Here is a 20,945-nt window from a genome sequence, read left to right as displayed (position 1 = left end):
TCAATGTCGAAACAGGTGTGTGGAAGGAGTGTAATGCTCGCTAGTGATTGTATTTTTGGCTTCTGCATTTGTGTAGAGTCGGGGAGTGTGCATGTGTCCAATCAGCTGCTTATGTTCAATCAGAATGTAACCTCACTGCTGCTGGACGAGACATGTTCCAATCAATATGTCCTGACCTCTCTCCAACCTTCTCTTCTACTGTGCCTTCCTTTCAACTCTCTTTCCACATGTATTCCCCTTCTCGCCCTTTGCCACTGATTCACCCCTCTATTCATACCATTCTTCTCTTCTCATTTCTTTTCCTCTCTCATTGCATATCATCTATTTGCCCTCTGAGTGTTCCTTCTCCACTTTTTGCTTACAATTGAGCTCTTCTTTTTTTTAAGATATTTCTTTTGGCTTTTTTATGCCTTTATTGATAGGGTACAGTGATTTGACAGGAAAGGGGGAGAGAGACGGGGGCAAGACATGCGGCAAAGGCAGACGGGCTCAGGACTCGAACCTGCGACACGCCGTCAGGCTGGATTACCGGCCTAATTGAGCTCTTCAGACTTGAACGCGCCTTCAATCTTTCCATTTCAGTAATGCTTAATTTATACACGTCCGACACTGTCACTCGCCGGAAATAGCATCTAGTTTAGTGTTTATGTTTATTCAACTTTCAGCATGTTCACAGGTTTAAACACTGAATTATTTTGCTGATTACAATATAAAACTTCAAATCTAAAATGTAATTGCCGATCTAAAAATCCAATAATCTAAATCACAATCTAAAATCCACTATCATTTAAGAGTCTGCACATGTGGCCTGTCTAGTATTTATATCTGCTCTGTCAATTCTAGATATACAGTAGATTGATTCAATTTAAAGTATTGCACAGATTGCATCACTCTAAATCTAAACTTAGTAACATTTACCCAGCAGTCTCGCTTATGTGTGAAAGATGTGGATAGGTGGGGTTCTCTGTCACATCATTTCTGCCAGTGTCCAGTAATAACCAATTTCTGGGGAAATATATTCAATTGGTTCTCCAGAGTCCAGACAACTGGGAAAGGATATTCAGCCAGATTGCTGTTTAGTAATATTTGGTTGCTCTGATGAGACACGGGATGATAAACTGGAAGTCTCCAACTTCTCCATGTTTCAAGAGATGGTTCAACGAGATGCTCTCCATTGCTAAGCTGGAACAAATTTGTCATGACGGACAGAATACACAATCTAAGTTCCAAAAAATGTGGATGCCATTCCTGGCAATGCTTGATCTACAAGCTCACCTGAACTTTTACCACTATTTTTGGCACACAACAGCGTCATAAAAAGGAGTATAAATCGGGATTATAATGCATGTCCTCTCTCTATCTCTCTCTCTCTCCCTTCATCTCGGTGACACATCATGTATAATTAAGGAAGATCACTGTCCTTTGCGAGGGGAACATTGGTCAGCTGTCACCGATGCCCAAACCTTCTGTGCATGTGAGTGGGTGTCGTGTGCATATGGCAGCCTTTTAAACCTGTCTATCCCGCATGAAAGATTGAAACCAACCAGCTGAGTCAGAGCCCTGTATAGTTACTGACATTAATTCGCAACATCCAACTACATATGAAAGAAAGAAGCAGTGTGTGATACTGTGATAACTTCAACCAACCATTACAATGTAATTTACATCCTGATCACGTTTCCTATCCTGGTGTAAAGGTGACCTTTATCAATATATTCCTCATGTGTTCCGTTCCCTGATGGATGCACGTGGATGTTATTCTTAACACAGCAAAATGTATGCAACAAATTATAGTGGATTTTAGATTTGAGTTTTACACCATTTGGATTTTTAGATAGGCTATTGCATTTTAGATTTGAAGTTTTATATTTGTGATCTGCAAAATAATTCAGTGTTTTTAATGGCACCTGTCTTTTAAAACCTGTGATCATGCTGAAAGTTGAATAAAAATCACACCCGTGTGAACTGAGTGGTGCAACTCCCCCCATGCAAGGGAGTGAGTGTGTGAGTGTGCGTGTGTGCGTGTGCGCGGCTGCGCGTGCATGTGTTCGTGACACTAGTGGACTTGCTATTATTTGAGCTTATAGGCATTCTTCATAGCTGGTTATAAATAGAAGTACTTTTCTATTCTTGTGCTGCTCGCCGGCGCCTCTTTGATGTTCCTCCGATGATGACTGAGGAGATTTAATTCTCCGTCTGACTTCTGCCTTGAGCTGAGAGGAGACAGACAGACAGACAGACAGACAGACAGAGCAAGCAGAAAGAAGGAGCGGTTCATAGAAGGTGAAGGGAGTTATAACAGGCAAAGTGACAAAGAACATCAGCAAGAGAAACGAAGAAGGAATGCATTCTGAAGAAGTGGGAAGAGAGAGGAAAGGTGAATGAAAGAAAAAGGGGTGGTTTTAAATGTGGGTAGAAGAGAGGTAAGACAGGATGAACAGAGGAAAGTAAATAGAATAGAGCGCCGTAGTCCTGACGTCACTGTCAGTAGAGGGCGTCAGTCCCCAGGTCCGTGTACTTTTTATTTGCATTGTAATCTCCATAGGGGGATTTTAGATCACCTCATATAAGAACTGTGTTTGAAAAATAAACCGATCACCCCGGCCTTTTCACTCATATGGATATGAAGCATCGACTGAAGGTGGAAATGTACAAATATACCCAAAGAGTTGATTTAAGCGTTAGAAAGAGTCAACCAACCCAGAGACTACATTTTCCGGCTGCATCTGCCCGTCGCACAACAGAAACTGAATGTTAATTAAGTTTATTTTTATTTTATTGATATTTAATGTTTGTGGTTAGTACGAGTCGAGTCACCACCAGCTGAGCTTACGTCAACGAGGAATCTCAGGGACGCAATGTGTTGACAGCTGGGCGTGACGTATATTAGCAGCGACGTTGCCATGTAGTTTCAAGGCTTTTGCGGCCACATTAATTCCATTTTCTCCAGAAACTGGCTGTAGCAAATATGAATGGACATCATTAACGACACACAGCCACTCCCCTGACAGAAAGACACACACACACACACACACACACACACACACACACACACACACACACACATCTCTGTCGCCTCAACCTATATCCACATAAACACAATTGTATGTATGCAAAGTGCATGCATGCACACTCACTGTGGCAGTTCACCCTGCCACTGACTGTATTTATCAGACTACAATGAGTTTCCTGTGTTATTGGACTGCCCAGGCAGGAGAACATACCTTTAGAGCCAACCAGGCCAGTGAGTGTATATACTTATTTTGTGTATTTCTTGTAACAACATTTCATGTGGACACTCAAAAGGTGAATAAAACACTTGGGACTCAGACTTGCTATTTTGAGTATTATTCAGTATTTTTCCTGCTTTTTGGCTATTTTGCAACCCTTCCGGCCTAACACTATACACTAGGCAAAGTGTGACACTCACACAACCTCAAATACCACCACTGACTGCATGTGTATGCGCACACTGCATACATCTCTCTCTCTCTCTCTCTCTCTCTCACACACACACACACACACACACACAAACACACACACCACAAATTCCACCACTTGCACATTAAAATCCTTGTTAATTTTGTATACTATATTTGCACTGAAGTGGATAAATTAACACTGACATGTCTCTCTCTCTCTCTCTCTCTCTCCTCCTGAATGTTCCTTACTTTTGCACTTTTAGCTGCACTTTTAGCTTCCCATTGAGCTCATCACATCTGACTTCTGTGTCCACTCTTTCACTCTCACAGACTTCAAACTCACGTGTCACATGATCGCAACGTGTTCGGAGCTTGTAGGTTGGCTATTTTCAAATTGCTGATGTATATACAGTAGCCCATTTGAAGTTGTTACACTGGATTTGATGCTATATTAACTCACTCTTTTATACTGGGGTCCCCCTGGAACCGCCTCAAGGACCCCTGGGGTCCCCGGACCCCACTTTGAGAACCACTGATTAGTGATCTGCCACGTACACACCAGGCTGAGTGATGAATGAAAGAGTGATGAGCATGCATTTTGAAAAGAAATTGGTTCAGCACCATATATCCTGATAGTTTATGACCATACCTTTAAGCTTATTGCATTGTGTGTTCATGCATGAACACATGTGAAAGGAGGGTGTACTGTATGTGACTGTGCGTGCGCATGTGTGCGCGCCCATGCTTTGTTTGTCTGTGTTCTCCTGTGCATTCCACTGTGTTCATGCTGTGTATCTGTGTTTGCATGTGTAGTATGTGTACTGTAGTACAGTATGTGTGCACAAACATACACTTGACATGACAGGGTAATTCACCAGTCTCCTTGTCCATTGAAGCAAGGTCATGAGTGGATCTCTCAGAGATGCTTTGAGCAGTGCTTTACCAGTGGTTTTAATTAAAAATGTATCAATTCAATCAACTAGAAAATTTGTCCGATGTGCTCAAGCGGTCACAGCCATTGTTAATTTACTCTGTAGTCTAGTTCACACTCAACAAACAAAATCATACCCAATCTATTGGAAGTGGAATGGTGACAGGGTATAGATACTGTAGACATGATAGATCTGCTATATTTTGAAAATCTTAAAAAAGATTGTGGTCCGTGGCCAAATACATAAAGGCCCGGGGAGGTGGAGGGAATTTGAACGCCGACTACTGTCTACTGTCTCGGCTGCATGTAGACTAGTGAACGCAGAACAGTGACTGCTTAAATGGACCGCCTGATGTACTGTGGGAGTGTGTGAATTAGCTTGAAGCGAATGAGAAACAGACTGATTAGCGGGAGTATGAATTAACTATTAGCGAATGAATGGGGGGTCCGGGGAGAGATAACAAGATGTAGCCTCCTGCCTTCCATGTCGTAATACATGAACTATGGCTGCGCTGTAGAAGAAAGTGTTTTATATGTGGCTCTGCTCTGGGTTCTGAATTATTACTTGCGCAAGCAGAGAGCGCAAGTAATAATTTCGCTTGGTCTCTTCAAAGTGACAGCCGTCTTTTTCAACCGTTTTTATGTGTATGCAAATCTGTGCCTGGTTTGCTGGGACCAGATACCACATTACGTCATCACTGAGAGCTAGTCATACATATACACACCATGTACTCTGGTCCCAGCTCTCAACGATGACGTAATGTGGTATCTGGTCAAAGCAAACCAGGCACAGATTTGCATACACATAAAAACGGTTGAAAAAAACGGCTGTCACTTTTTGGAACCAAGTAACCACAGTATACTGCTAATCAAATTACAACTACATACTCTGTAGTGATTTGATTACAGATCTGACATAGATTTTTCTGGTGACAGACATAGTGGACAAAGTGTGTGCTATGCTATCACTCCATTAATTAATTGCCATCTGGTTGCATTTGTATTCACTCAGAAAGGGATTATAGAGGTTTGTTCAATACCCTCAGACAATCTTTTTTCCAAACTGTCCATGGGACGTTGCTGACAGATTGCGCAAATAAAACCATACTAGAAGAATGTGCTCCTCGAGTCGGAGCACACGTCTGTGCCAAGGTTTATTTGGCTAGCAGTAGCAATGTTTCACAGCAATCGGATGCTGTGTTCATGATCTGAGGCATATTGTTCAAAGCACGCCACTCTTGCAAACTTTGGAAGGCAACCAGGATTGAATATGAAAGATCAGACAGATCTGTAATGATCACAGGACTATAGAGATAATGTGTAGGCTACCTATTGGTGTGATATTTGGACAAAATCTACTGTATAGGAGTAATATAAAATAAAATAAAACTGTCTAGCTCCCTAACAAATGGACTCATCTATCTACACAGGGAAAGCCAGGGTTTAGCAAAGCATTTTGTCTACAACAACCACCTATGCTTTGAAACTGCTGACTATAGCGGAGACTATAGGGCTTCTATTCTTCTAAGAGCCCCATCCCTCATGCTACAGTATTTTACCCCCCCCCCCCAGATAGGATTAGGTAGGATTGTGTTTCAGTTTGTCTCATCAGAGGGCTTCAAAGCATGAAATGCTTTCTCATCTCGCTCCGTTTCACCATGGCCGATTAGGGATGCCGTGTCATGAAAATGAAAGGCGTTATCGCAGATAAGGAGAAGTCATAATTGAGCTGGCATGCATATTAATGAAACAACAAGGGGCCGTTAATTGTGTCACGGGACCCTGGGTCCTAGTGCGTGAAATGTAAGGATCACATGCACTTTGATACATCGTCATGACTACGACAGTCATGACGTAGACTAGAGAGAGCTGTAGTCACTGTGTTTAAAGCCAGTCGCTGACAGTGTAGACTGTAGACAGTTGTTTTTAATATTGCACGCACGCACGCTCACAAACACACACGCACAAGTGTATGGCACACTTGTGCATATTATAGCAATTAGGCTACAATAGGTGCTGCTGTGTGTGTGTGTGTGTGTGTGTGTGTGTGTGTGTGTGTGTGTGTGTGTGTGTGTGTGTGAGAAAGAGAGCATGAGCGAGAGCATGTGTCATCATACAGTATTTAGAGACAGAGAGAAGAGTACTTTGCCACCATTAGGTGAAATTGTGTAGAAACGGAATGACCAGGTTAATTTTTAATACATAGCTCTCTGGTGTATAAGTTATGTCTTCACCTCTTGTTGGACATGGACCCTCTCACTCTCTCTCTCTCTCTCTCTCTCTCTAGCTCTCTGTCTCTCTGTGATGCACACATGAATGCGCGTGTACGTGTACACAACTACACACAGACAGACAGACAGACAGACAGACAGACAGACAGACAGACAGACAGACAGACAGACAGACTACATATGCACAAACACACAATGTCTCTCCCTCTCAGATTGTCTCATTGTCATTACTTGTTACTTGCGCAAGCAGAGCGCGCAAGTAATAATTTCGCCCGGTCTCTTTCACCGTGACAGCCAACCCGCCATTTGATGTGTATGCAAAAGAAACAGCAAATCTGTGCCTGGATTGCTGGGACCAGATTACATAAATGACCATATGTCTTACGTCATCATTTAGAGCTAGTCATACGTATACTATATACATATACATCAGTAAAAATAAAATAGCAAATTGTGCCTGATCTGCTGGGACCAGAGTACGTGGTGTGTATATGTATGACTAGCTCTCAATGATGACGTAAGAAATAATTATGGTCATTTGTGTAATCTGGTCCCAGCAAACCAGGCACAGATTTGCTGTTTTTCTTGCATACGCATCAAATGGCGGGTTGGCTGTCACGGTTTTGGCGCAAAGTAACCACAGTATACCGCTAATCAACTTACAACTACATACTCTATATAGTATATGTATATGTATACGTATGTCTTACGTCATCATTTAGAGCTAGTCATACGTATACTATATACATAATCAGTAAAAAATAAAATAGCAAATTGTGCCTGATCTGCTGGAACCAGAGTACGTGTTTGTATATGTATGACTAGCTCTCAATGATGACGTAAGAAATATGGTCATTTGTGTAATCTGGTCCCAGCAAACCAGGCACAGATTTGCTGTTTTTCTTGCATACGCATCAAATGGCGGGTTGGCTGTCACGGTTATTGGCGCAAAGTAACCACAGTATACCGCTAATCAACTTACAACTACATACTCTATATAGTATATGTATATATGTATGTCTTACGTCATCATTTAGAGCTAGTCATACGTATACTGTATACATAATCAGTAAAATAAAATAGCAAATTGTGCCTGATTTGCTGGGACCAGAGTACATGGTGTTTCCAAGACAAAGATGTTGGTCTTAATGCAAAGTCTAATAGTAACTATAAAAATTACCCAGAAGCAGTTCCAATCTACAGACATGAAGCTATCATTTTCCATGGAGGCAGAAGAACAGGATCAACAAATAGGTTTCAATTCCCGTTGACATTAGCTTGGGGATTAACTATTCATAAGGTTCAAGGTTTAACTATACAAGAAATTGTCGTATCTATGAAGGCCTCACATTTTAACCCGGGACAAGCCTATGTAGCATTCAGTAGAGTGAAAAGGATAAGAGATCGATATATACTTGACTTTAATCCAAAAAAGATCAAAGTGGATAAAAATGTAGAGAGATAAATTATACGATTACGACAATCACCTCTAAAAAATCCAAATATACAGAAGATAATTCAATTACCATTAAATAATTCATTAAATATTTGGATTTCTTGAACGTGAGAGGTTATCTAACACATTTAGAAGATATAACTCGAAATGTTGGATCTAATAGCTTTTACTGAAACACACTTAAAGAAAAATAACAACATTACTTTTAAATTAAAAACAATGAACACGAATTACAATACAATCAGGAATGACAGAGAATATGATATAGGTGGGGGAGTTATGTTTGCTATAAAAGAAGATATTTCCATTGAAATAATTCAAAATGAAATCAGGATATTAGAAAGAGTAGAACACATATGCATACATGTAAAAGATAAAGATCTATATATCATTCTTATGTACAGATCACCTAAAACAGACCTTTCGAAAAGAACATGGTAAAGTATCTATCATCTCCGACTTCTGCAATTATGATAATAGGAGATTTCAATGAAGACCATTATACTTAAAAAGATAGAAGTATAAAGATCTTCATGTCAAGATTAGGCTTTAAACAATTAAATACAAATCCAACTACAGATTACGGAAGTATTTTAGATCATGTATATTTTAACAAATGTGAAAGTATTATTACAGAAATTGAAGTTAGAGACACATATTACTCTGATCATGATTTAGTATTAATATCACTATAGTCCAAGATGAAATACATTTAAAACAATTGACAATTTACAATAAATAATAAAATATTTATACTGTATAACATATTTTAATTCAGTTTATATACCTTTTTTTCAACTTAAAAAAAAAACAAACTAAAAAGGTGTCTAGAATATTTCTAAATTGATAAAAGTGTATTTCTTATATAGATAGAAACTTGAACCACACTTAATAATACTAGGTGTTTACATGCATAAAGTAGATAGGTAGCAAATAGTTACACCTAATAATTAGACATTTCAAACGTTCCTTTACAGAGATACTGAGATTCCACAGTTTACAGCGGTCGAAAATACTTGCGCGCTCTGCTTGCGCACTAGTTGGCCATTTATGGCCTACTAGTGTGCAACAAGCAAGTATGCACTCGACAGAGTGCAGTTCTAGTTTCTGCTTAACTTTGTAAATTCTGCATAGTACTTATCCAGAATTAAACCATAGCAACCATTTTATTTGATCGTACAGTAAAAGGGAAAAAGGAGGTGTGATGTGGTCTTATTTTTAACCAACAGGGGGCAGATTCATACTACACATTAAAATCCTCAGTGTGTTGAGTGTGATTTTAGAGTGTATAGCTCTCTAGTGTTCACTACTGATTGCCATCATTCCACATAACCCATAACGATAAACTGCAGACAAAAGGTCAGCTATAGCTGTGTGCTTTATGTGAACGTATGCACACACACACACACACACACACACACACACACGCACACACATGCGTGCGTGTGCGGTGTAGGTGTCTGAGGGGGTCAAGGCCAGGGCAGGATCTGCTACTTAAATAAATCACAGAGTGATAAAAGCAAAGGTCAAACAGCCAATTTACAGCAGGAATCAATCAGCCCAGCACAGATTCCGCCCCATCAGCAGGCTGAGCAGACACACGTCAGCCCCATCAGCAGGCTGAGCAGACACACGTCAGCCCCATCAGCAGGCTGAGCAGACACACGTCAGCCCCATCAGCAGGCTGCGCAGACACACGTCAGCCCCATCAGCAGGCTGCGCAGACACACGTCAGCCCCATCAGCAGGCTGCGCAGACACACGTCAGCCCCATCAGCAGGCTGCGCAGACACGTCAGCCCCATCAGCAGGCTGCGCAGACACACGTCAGCCCCATCAGCAGGCTGCACAGACACACGTCAGCCCCATCAGCAGGCTGCACAGACACACATCAGCCCCATCACACACGTCAGCCCCATCACACATGAAAAACACATGAAAAACTCAGTTTTTCAAGTCACGGCACACAGATTTTGTAGTCTTATTCAAAATAAGACTCAAAACATTGGTAATCATTGGTGATTGGTGAAGTTTGTGTATGTACGTACATGACAATATACAGTAAGTGTTGAGAATGCTTATGTGCTCGTGGCTCCGTGTGATAAGTGGATATTGACTGAGGAGAAGGTAATAAATGCAAAGTGCTTATTGATCTTCCTCACTCTCGCTCCCTCTTTGGTGTGTTTATGTAGTGTAGATTGACCTCATCTCCTTTCTACGGCCGTGTGAAGGTCCAGAATCTGCATGTAGAAGAGTGTGGCTACACTCTGCAGCAGAACACTAGCATCCATGTCGCGACCATTCACCAAAAATAGGAAATCTCTAAGCTTACAATATACGCTTAGATGAGTTATTTCCTGCGAAGAGATTTGGTGTAGAGAGGGGGGAAAAGTATAGACCCCTGGGGCCTGGGGGAACGCAGGTGGTCAAGTCGTTTCTTCTCATGAACACAGTTGACCCCAGAACACCTGTGAGTATGTACAGTACTACTGAATTACATCCTGTGCTCTTCTCCTTCACAGAGAGACACTAAAGGCCAGTTCCTATTGGACCATGTGTGTAACCACTACAACCTCCTGGAGAAAGACTACTTTGGCATTAGATATGTTGACCCTGATAAACAGAGGGTAAGGGCATGCACGCACGCGCGCACACACGCACACACACAGTCACACACACAAATGAAGTGTCACAACTAAACTCTCTCCCACTTCCATTTTGAGGTTGGTGTTTCCATAGCAACAGTCTTCTGGTTGTTTATCGCCATGGTTACGTGTATTTTTTTCTGTGGCGGGAAAATCACACAGCAACAAAGGCTGTGAATTATTAAAACCACTTTATCTTTTAATATTTAAGAACATAGACACACACACACACACACACACACACACACAATAGCCTACACACTTTTCTTGAGTTGTTGTCCTTAAGGCGTACACCTCACTACAATCACAATGACTAGAGAAGGAAAAACCTGCAAGCTCAGAATAATCCAAACAATTTATGAAACGTCTTTAATATACACAATGTGCAAAATATTGAACTGTGTTCTGAGGTAACTACTTAGCAAATAACACAGTCACAGGAAATGCATAATGTATAACACATGTCATAATTCATTATTGATATATCGTATCATATTCTCATGTGATCTTTAAGTACTCGCAACCTATATAAATTCGTAAAATACTAGTCTCACGTGGCCAGGCCCTCCAATCTCGCTCTGGGTCACGATTTTTTTTTTATGGGTCCCTTTACTTACTTTTTGTTTCCTACATTTTCGCCATGTTTGTTTCACTGAGTAGTAGGTGTGCACACCTCACACCCAGGGATCTGTGAGGGGGTTCCAGGGCGTCCCCAGCTAAAATATAAAATATAGCATCCAAAAAAACAAGTTAGACCACTTTAACGCTACATGTATCTGCTATTTGAAAATACCCAGACTACAAGCTTACAACGTGTGCACTTGAAAAATCTATGGAATGGCCCATACTGCCTGATCCATTCTGTGCAAGCCTGGCTTCCAAGGTTAATGCAACACTTGCCATGCCTTTAACTGTGCTTGATGCACATTAATCTGATAGAGAGAGTTATGAGCATGTTGAAAATAGAGCATGTTCCTCCCTAAGTGCTCCGCTTCAAGAAATGAACAACCTTACGTCAGGACATCTACTGTGTAATTTCTGACCCCTCCTTCCTCTGTCTGTCTGTCTGTCTGTCTGTGCCTTTCTCTTTCTCTCTCTCTCTCTCTCCCTCTCTCTCTCTCTCATTCTAGCACTGGCTGGAGCCCAATAAGCCTGTGGTGAGGCAGATGAAGTGTAAGTGCCCCTTCTGCTCCGTGTGTGTGTGTGTGTGTGTGTGTGTGTGTGTGTGTGTGTGTGTGTGTGCGCGTGCGCGCACGCTCGCGCACTTGCTTCTGTATATTGTGTGTCCATGCAGTAGCTGAAGGTTTTGGCATGGCCTGTGTGGCCTGAACAAACAGACAACACCAGGGGAACTGTTACTGTACATACACAGCCAAGGTTAGAGAGTAATGGAAGACATGCGATGGTATTAGAGCCATCTGCTTACAAAACACCCATTGGGAAAACTCTGAAAATTGATTCTTTAGGTGAATCATTCATTTGTTGGAATAATCAGGGATAGCATTTGATCATTTTGGTAAATGATGGTGGTAATTGTTACCGTTTGTGAACGGAAATGCATTGAAGCCAAGGGACTACAAAGTACAAACTAGAGTTATAACCTAGATTGACCTGATTCATTTCAAAGTTAAACAAATCAAATGCAAATAAGGTATATGTACAGTATGCCCACTATATGGGAATAACACAACAAGTATCTAGGTGTTGTATGTTAAGGTGAAGTAAACATTGAAGATGCTTTGCTACAAGCAGAATCTGCTAGAGCTACTTGCAGGTGTTGCAAGTTCCTCCTCTTGCTGGTAATCCTCGGTGGCAGGATGGTCTGAGCGTTGTGAGTACCAGCTGTCGGTCATCAGCTGGGAGCCATCCTTCCTTGATGTTTCGCCCCTTTCATCCCAGAACATCTCCGGATGGTTGAGTCCGCGGTCAGGGACGTCTCCCTGATGGTGGGGCCCTCGGTCAGGGACGTCTCCCTGATGGTGGGGCCCGGGACGTCTCCCTGATGGTGGGGCCCTCGGTCAGGGACGTCTCCCTGATGGTGGGGCCCTCGGTCAGGGACGTCTCCCTGATGGTGGGGCCCGGGACGTCTCCCTGATGGTGGGGCCCTCGGTCAGGGACGTCTCCCTGATGGTGGGGCCCTCGGTCAGGGACGTCTCCCTGATGGTGGGGCCCTCGGTCAGGGCGGTCTCCCTGATGGTGGGGCCCTCGGTCAGGGACGTCTCCCTGATGGTGGGGCCCTCGGTCAGGGACGTCTCCCTGATGGTGGGGCCCTCGGTCAGGGACGTCTCCCTGATGGTGGGGCCCTCGGTCAGGGCGGTCTCCCTGATGGTGGGGCCCTCGGTCAGGGACGACTTCCTGCAGCTGCGGACTCGGGACTATGCATGGCAGGGGCGTCCTACTCCTTCTTCGTCTTGACTGGCTGTCAGTGGGGCTAGGATTCCCCTGCTCCAGGGTTCCAACTATGGGCTCTCTTCAGCCATATCCATCTTGATGTGGTCTCGGCTATACCATGGCTCTCCCCAGTGGCTTTCTTCAGTTGCTTTGGTTCCAACCCGATCTTCTGCAAGAAGTAGCGCAATGATGTTGCTGGGAAACCACGGCAGCCAACTTGGATGGGGAATAGTGATGCGTGCTATCCTTTGACAATATATTTATTGGTGTTCTTTGCAATGTATATGAACTTGTTTTTGTTTGGTGAAATGTCTTCCGATATGTCCTGCATATCTCAAATACGTTGTGTCTCCCACAAACACAGAAGTCTGTATTGCCATGACATGTAAACATGTTAGGAATTTAGTTTGGTGAGACAGCAGAGTGCATTTACAACATTAGGACAGGTGCAAAACAGGACAAGAATAATGAATCAATATAAAGTGTTCAATCAGGTCAGTTCAGAGCAGAAGTCAGAAAGGTCACAGTCACAGAAAGGCAGTATGGTTGGGCAGTGCATTCCAGAGTGTAAATAATGTGAATTTAAAATAAATCATGTGATAAATTACCTACCGGTACTTGATATTGGTTTGGTGCATAGGTCTTGCTTACTCACATTGCATTTAGGCAGTATAGGAGGCATATTTACAATATTATCACTCTAAAACTCTAAAATCCATTAATTCATCTTACCCTTAATTGTTGGTTCACTGGCTATTGCTTTGAAGGAGTAAAGGCCATAATGCAAACTGTCATGTACTGTATAATTCCTCCTCTAATGCTTTAACAGTATTAACACCACACAGGAAAAGCCCCAATGTCAGCCTAGCAATGACTATGAGACTGTGGAAATGGACCTGTAAAAGCACAACTATAATGAAAGTGCATTAGCATTAATTTCAGCTTATCAGCTTAATTGACATTTGGATTTTCTGTGCATTCACTCTTTCTACATATTTGACCCCTCCCTTCATCTCTCTGTCTCTTCCTCTCTCTATTTGTCTCTCGCTCTTCCGGCTTTGCAGGATAGGAGCAACATCAATTAATAATAGGACTGTCAGTGGAGTTTTTCGCTTCAGAGAAGGGTACAAATGAAGAGAGAGAGAGAGAGAGAGAGAGAGAGAGAGAGAGAGGAGTCGGTGATAGATAGCAAGGCTAAAGAAAGACGTCAGATTAGGGAGGACAAAGGAGGAAATTGAGGAGATGAAAGAGACAAATGTAGATGAGGAGAGTTGACAGACTGAAAGCATAGGGAGACAGTGAGACGGAGAGAGAGAGAGAGAGAGAGAGAGAGAGAGAGACAGAGAGAGAGAGTTTTAGTGATGGTCACTTCACTCTGTGGCTGTGCACTGTGTGTTCATGCATGCGTCTTTCTGTGCACAGCCCCTTTTCCCTTAAATGCGCTCAAAAATATCCTCAAGCCTGCGGAAGTAAGCAGCTCTAGTTCTTTTGGCAGCGGGAGGGTAGCTTTCACCTCACTTAGTACTGTAGTGTTCTGTAGCTGCAGACCGTGTACTCTTGCCAGGCGATAGGCAGTTGGCCTAACAGCGATCTAGCCATTTTCAGAAGAATTGTCCCTCCAGGCTATGGGATGTAGTCTGTCCTTGTTTGACTTAACAATGAAGTAGAGAATTGCTTAACAATAAACTAGCCACGTTGCAGAGAAATAGCTGCTTGTTTGGAAAATATCTCTATTTCACCTATACAGTCAAAAACATTTTTTTTACATTGTAGGTGAGAAAAAAGCGATGCAGTTGTTTAACCTTGATTAATTTGATGAAACAGCTGCATGGTTGCTATCCTGTCACATAATGTATTTGCCACAGCCCAGACTTCACTTCCACCACTTCTTGTATCCGTCATTTCAAATTATTTCATAGGCAGATTTCTTCTTTACAAACATCACTGGTGGCAGGGTGCGCACACATTTTCAGAGGGCATATAACCGCTTTTTAGTTGCTGGTCTCAAAACTTTAGTCAACTGTTGTAAGCCAGCTTACAAATGTATTGATTTATTTGTGTACACCTATAGTACTAGGTCTGTAGTATTGTAGTATAGAACACACTACCGGTAACTATCTTACTAGTAAAATATCACACCGCTACTGAAGTTTAAATTGTGTCCAGGCAGTCTGCTGTCCCCCAGGTATATATGTTGATCTGACCCCCATTCCAAAGCGCCAGCGCTCATCCAGCAGTCTGCTGTCTGTCACCCAGGCGGATGCGTGCACGTGCCTGCGTGCATTCGTGCACGACCGCCCCCTAAAGGGCGAGGTCGCTTCTCGCCCTCAGGCGTCTTCATGGTACTTACTGTAGTCTAATAAGTCTATGGCTTTGCTCACATTATTGATCTGTAATTTAGGCTGATATGGGTGAAAGTGAAATGAGGTATAGTACAAAACATGCGTTGACAATTGGCTTTGGGGATTCCGATTTTACGGGGGCCAGTTACGAATTGCAGCCGTCCGTAGGTGCCCTTTGAGAGCGTTTTTTTATTTTTTTATTTTTTTGCGGCTTACGCCTTTTATTGGTTTTTTGAAGGGACAGACAGTAGGCTGACAGGAAACGGGAGAGAGATGGGGGAAGACATGCAGTAAAGGCCGTGTCGGGCTCGGGAGTCGAACCCACGGCACACTGCGACTGGATTACCAGTCGGGTGCCCAGACGGTTACGCCACCGCCTGGGCCTTGAGAGCGGTTTTGAAGGAGTCAAGGGCTTTGCATGTCTTAATGACTGTTGCTAGGGCGTTCCACGTTTTGGTGGCATAGGAGCGAAAATAATTTAGTCCCTTGTTTGTGCCGAATCTGGGTTGTACATGGTTTGTTGCACTCCCTCTGGTGTTGTGGGTGTGGACTTTGTTAACAGTAAGGAAGTATTTAGACAGGTACATTGGTATCTTGGTGGTGTATCGAATCTTGTGGACCAGACCCATTGCAAGATGCTGTACTCTGTCGTCGACCCTAAGCCATTCCAGCCTGTCTAAGTGGGCAGGGGTGAGGTGGGTTCGAGGCCAAGTAGGAGCTTGACCAGTTTGTTTTGGGAGGTCTGGAGCCTAGTTTTAAGGGCCTTTGAGGTGCTGTGGTACCAAGAGGTGCATGCATAGTCGAAGAACCCTTGTACGAGGGCTCCTGTTAGGGTCTTCAAGGTGTTTTTGTTGACCAGTGAGGAGATCCTGTAAAGCAGGGTTCCCCAATTAATTTTCCTCAAGGGCCATATTTTGACTATAGGGTACCAGGCTGGGGGCCGAGTCCGCACGTCGAGGTCGAGGTCTTGCCCTGAAAATTCATTTTCAGGGCAAGACCCCATTTGAAAAGGATGCCCAGTTTGACATGCACAGGCTACTGACCCCCATTTAATGCCATTTATATCTGGGAACCCCCCAATAGGCGGGCCGCCTATTGGCGAACCCTGCTGTAAAGGAATCTTGTTCTTTGGTTGACTTTTTTGATTACGTTGGTGGCCATTTTATCACCGGAAAGATTATCCTCCAGGATGGAAACCTAGGTAGGTAATTTAATCTTTTCGTGTGATAATATTGTCACCCACTATAACCAAGAAGCCATCTGCCTTGCTGAGATTACTATTTGATCCGAAGAGATTGGATTCAGTTTTTCCCAGGTGTAAGGATAGTTTGTTATCAGCGAGGCAGGTGCAGATTCTACCGAGTTCAGAGCTGAGGGCCTTTTCAACCTGCAGTTTGTTCCTGTCCGAGACAAGTTGCAGTCACAAGCTGATGTCATGTCGTTTACATATATTAGGAACAGTAATCTGTTCTCTCCCCTCCAGGTAGGATTGCATCCAGCTCACTGAAAAAGGGTACAAATAATTGTGTGTGTCTGTGCTGCGATGTCATGTGTGAGCTCTCTTCTCATACAAGGATTTTCAGTCTCTCTCTAACATTGATCCAAGCCAGAGCTTACTGACTGTGTGTGTGTGTGTGTGTGTGTGTGTGTGTGTGTGTGTGTGTGTGTGTGTGTGTGTGTGTGTGTGTGTGTGTGTGTGTGTGTGTGTGTGTGTGTGTGTGTGTGTGTGTGTGTGTGTGTGTGTGTGTGTGTGTGTGTGTGTGTGTGTGTGTGTGTGTGTGTGTGTGTGTGTGTGTGTGTGTGTGTGTGTGTGTGTGTGTGTGTGTGTGTGTGTGTGTGTGTGTGTGTGTGTGTGTGTGTGTGTGTGTGTGTGTGTGTGTGTGTGTGTGTGTGTGTGTGTGTGTGTGTGTGTGTGTGTGTGTGTGTGTGTGTGTGTGTGTGTGTGTGTGTGTGTGTGTGTGTGTGTGTGTGTGTGTGTGTGTGTGTGTGTGTGTGTGTGTGTGTGTGTGTGTGTGTGTGTGTGTGTGTGTGTGTGTGCACTCACTCCACAGCCCAACAGCCCTACACCATGTGCTTCCGGGTCAAGTTCTACCCTAACGAGCCAATGAAGATCAAGGAAGAGCTGACCAGGTAAAAGTCTGATGATACTGTGATTGGTTAATGCTGTTAAACTCACCAATTCTGTGTGTAGTATAATGATAGATAAACTAGAAAAAGCACAGGTCTCCACCTAGTCAGGTAGGTTATTGTGGGCCAGCAATGTTCAGAATTCACCAATCAAGATGGAATATTACGAATCAGACAAATCTGTCTTGATCACATGACTAGAGATAATGTTTACCGATTTGCGTGATGTTTCGACAAAATCTGTAATAGTAATATAAAAAAATGGTTTTGCAAAAGTCTGCCTCCTGGTTGGTGCTATAAAAGGCTGATCTGAAAAAGTTGGGGCAGAGGTTCTGCTCTGGCATCCAGGGAGTGGGTGTGTGCACAGTTTCATGTCAATCAGGCCAATGGTGACGGATATTAGCTGTTACAGTAACAACTGGACGGATGGACAGTTGGACACACACGCACGGACAAACACACACAGAGTGTGTGTGTGTTTTGAGATGGATGGACGGGCAGGGTGCAAAACATAGTCTCTGCCTGTTTTACGTGATCGCTACATTTACAATTCTAACGTATATATAAACATTCCGATTTCAAATATATATATACTACTGTCCCACGGGTGTTAGTTAGTTGCTGCACCAGCGATTAGCACTGCTGAATTCCACGTTCTTTAATAAAAAGCATTTTTATCCGAGCTGTTATTTTGCCATTGGCTTTGCTATGCGCCCCTATCGGTAAGGGTGGAGTGTGGCACTCGGTGTGTTCCATATAGGCACGCTGACCGCCCTGCCAATACAGACTAATAGGCAAGTGCGCTCCCGGTGTGCAACTGTGGATTTCCCAAACGAACCAAGTTTGAGAAAAGTAGCCGGGGCGCTCGGATAAAAATGCTTTTTATTAAAGAATGCGGAATGCAGCAGTGCTAATCGCTGGTGCAGCAACTAACTAACACCCGTGGGACAAATTGTGAGTACTTTATATTTGAAATCGGAAAGTTTATATATACGTTTTGATTGTAAATGTAGCGACCGCGTAAAACAGGCTGCAGTTGCGTCATGACTGTCATGATAATCATCATGGCAGTCATGTTTCAGGGCTACATTTGGGCATGCCTGACAAAGAACTTCATATATGGGCATAAAAGGAACACAGACATAATATCTGCGTGGGGCATTCATTTCCAACTTGCATCGTTCCAAGTAGGCCAGGGCCCAACGGGCACTGCTGTAGAGGCTCCAACGGTCACCGCTCTAGTACTGTAAATGGTAATAAAACAAAATGAGGGATAACAATGGGTCAATGAAGCCAACAGCGCCATAACAATTGCCATGAAATATGGTGCTGTATGACACAGATCAGGTGAGATTATGCAGTGGGAAAGATACATGCAGCGGGTAAATGGAAAGAGTTTTTACATTCATCATGAAGTAGACAGAGAAAGAGAGACTGTTGACAGTGTTGAAGCCTGATTTATACTTAGCTGCGTTCTGGTGCTGTGCAGAGAAAATAGCAGATCAACGATGCGTTGTTAGCAGTAGAGTGGCTATTTTCAGCATACAACAAAGTATACATCAAGCCTGATTCCAATACTAGGCACTGATGTGTGCCTGTTTCTTCTGTTCGTTTAACTGCTTTGCTAGTGGACAGTCATACTGTACATCTACGCAGTAAAAGTAAAATTACTGTAGCTTTGACTGTGTACTTCCTTCTCTCTCCATCTTTCTCTCCCTCTCTACTCCAACCATTCAAGGTAATTTGCTCATTCAGCAAGGGATCTGTTTTCTAATGCACTAATAATGTTCATAATAATAAGAAATAGAATAAGATGGCACCTTTCATACAAATACATTTGTGATTTATATTTATATTATAGATGTATTGGAGTTTGCGTTCATTTCTCAGAAATAGATGTTGTTACATATAATGGAACACGGTAAAAAAGGGAATTACAATTAGTAGATTCATCGAATACAAAAATAAGATTTACAGCTTGGGGAGATTTCACTCTTTCCCTATTTTAGTTTTTAAAAGAACCATCGTGTCCAATTTTAGAGAGAGGCAGTTGAATAGTAATGCAAACACTATAATATATAGAGATATTAATTATGTAAAAGAAAAAGTTCTATATATCATTCTTGTGTACAGATCACCTAAAACAAAACTTTTTAAATTGAGGACATTTCTCAGAAACTTGATAAGGTATATATATATACCCTCTTCGAAATCTTCTATTTTGATTTAAATGATGACCTGTAAAATGAAAAAGATATAAACACCTTCATGTCCCGATTAGGCTTTAAACAATGAATCACAAATCCAACTACAGATTACGGAAGTATTTTAGATCATGTGTATTTTAATAAATATGAAAATACCATTATAAACATTAAGTTAGAGACACCTATTACTCAGACCATGATTTAGTATTGATATCACTAGTGCAAGATTAAGTAAATTTAAAGCAATGATATTGACAGTTTAAAATAAATAATATTATATTGTATTATACTGTGTGATAACATATATTTTTCCAATTAATATACATATATCTTTTCATCTGATATCCATGACTTATTTTTCTTTGAGAAACTACAAGTGGATTTCTTTTACCATACTTAAAAATACTACTTTTTTACCTCCAAACACTAGGTACGTAGGAAATAGCTAAACCTAATAATTCAATATTGCAAACGTTCTTTCACAGAGAGGCTGAGATTTGAAAGTGTGTAGCGGTCGACAGTACTTGCACGCTCTGCTTACCCACTAGTAGGCCATTTATGGCCTACTAGTGCGCAAACAAGCAAGTAGGCACTCGACAGAGTGCAGTTCTAGTTACTTCTAGTTTTATCAAGGGACTCCATTTTCTATAAAAAAGACATGGCAAACTCTCTTTCTCAACTCCTCCATCCTCCATTCTATCCCCTGTTCTTCACTCCACCTCGTCTATCAGACCTTTTCCTTACCTCTCCTCCCTCTCTCCCATCACTTCATCCCTAGTGTCGTCTCCTCCCTCCCTACCTTCTGTTCGTCTCCCTCCCTCTCTTTACTTTGCCTCTCCCCATCTTCTTATGATTGCTGCATCTTTCATCCCTCCCTTTTTTCATCCGATGCCATCCTCTTTCTGAAATTTACTTTGTGCACTCCTGCACCCAATCTCTCCTCTCCTCCTTTCCATGTCTTCTTTTTCATCTCTCCTTTAGAAAGGTGCCTTTTCCCCAATATGATTCTGTCTTTCTTTCCTTCCACCCCAGTCTTCCATTTCCACTCCATAGCATAGGGCCATAGGCCATAGCGTTTTCACTGTCATGCTTTCATCTCCATCATGTTCTGCCCTTCCTTGAGGTCTCCTTCCCATTGGTCTGTCCAACTTTCTAGGCTGACTTTTCATTTCTGTTTCCATTCTTGCAATTCTGT

General features: G+C 42.5%; 1 protein-coding gene across 1 annotated transcript in view; it reads left to right on the top strand.

Moving 5' to 3' along the window:
* Positions 1 to 20,945, top strand: part of frmd3 (FERM domain containing 3) — a 61,389-nt gene that overhangs the window by 7,253 nt on the left and 33,191 nt on the right. The window contains exons 3-5 of the mRNA XM_080765941.1: positions 10,561 to 10,665; positions 11,814 to 11,856; positions 17,468 to 17,546. Coding sequence (XP_080622067.1) covers positions 10,561 to 10,665; positions 11,814 to 11,856; positions 17,468 to 17,546 — 227 coding nt within the window. The remainder of the gene's footprint in view (positions 1 to 10,560; positions 10,666 to 11,813; positions 11,857 to 17,467; positions 17,547 to 20,945) is intronic.

Source organism: Protomyctophum bolini (genome assembly GCF_963924005.1).
Source record: "Protomyctophum bolini genome assembly, chromosome: 6".
Taxonomy (NCBI): Eukaryota; Metazoa; Chordata; class Actinopteri; order Myctophiformes; family Myctophidae; genus Protomyctophum; species Protomyctophum bolini.
This window is presented reverse-complemented; position numbering and strand designations above follow the sequence as displayed.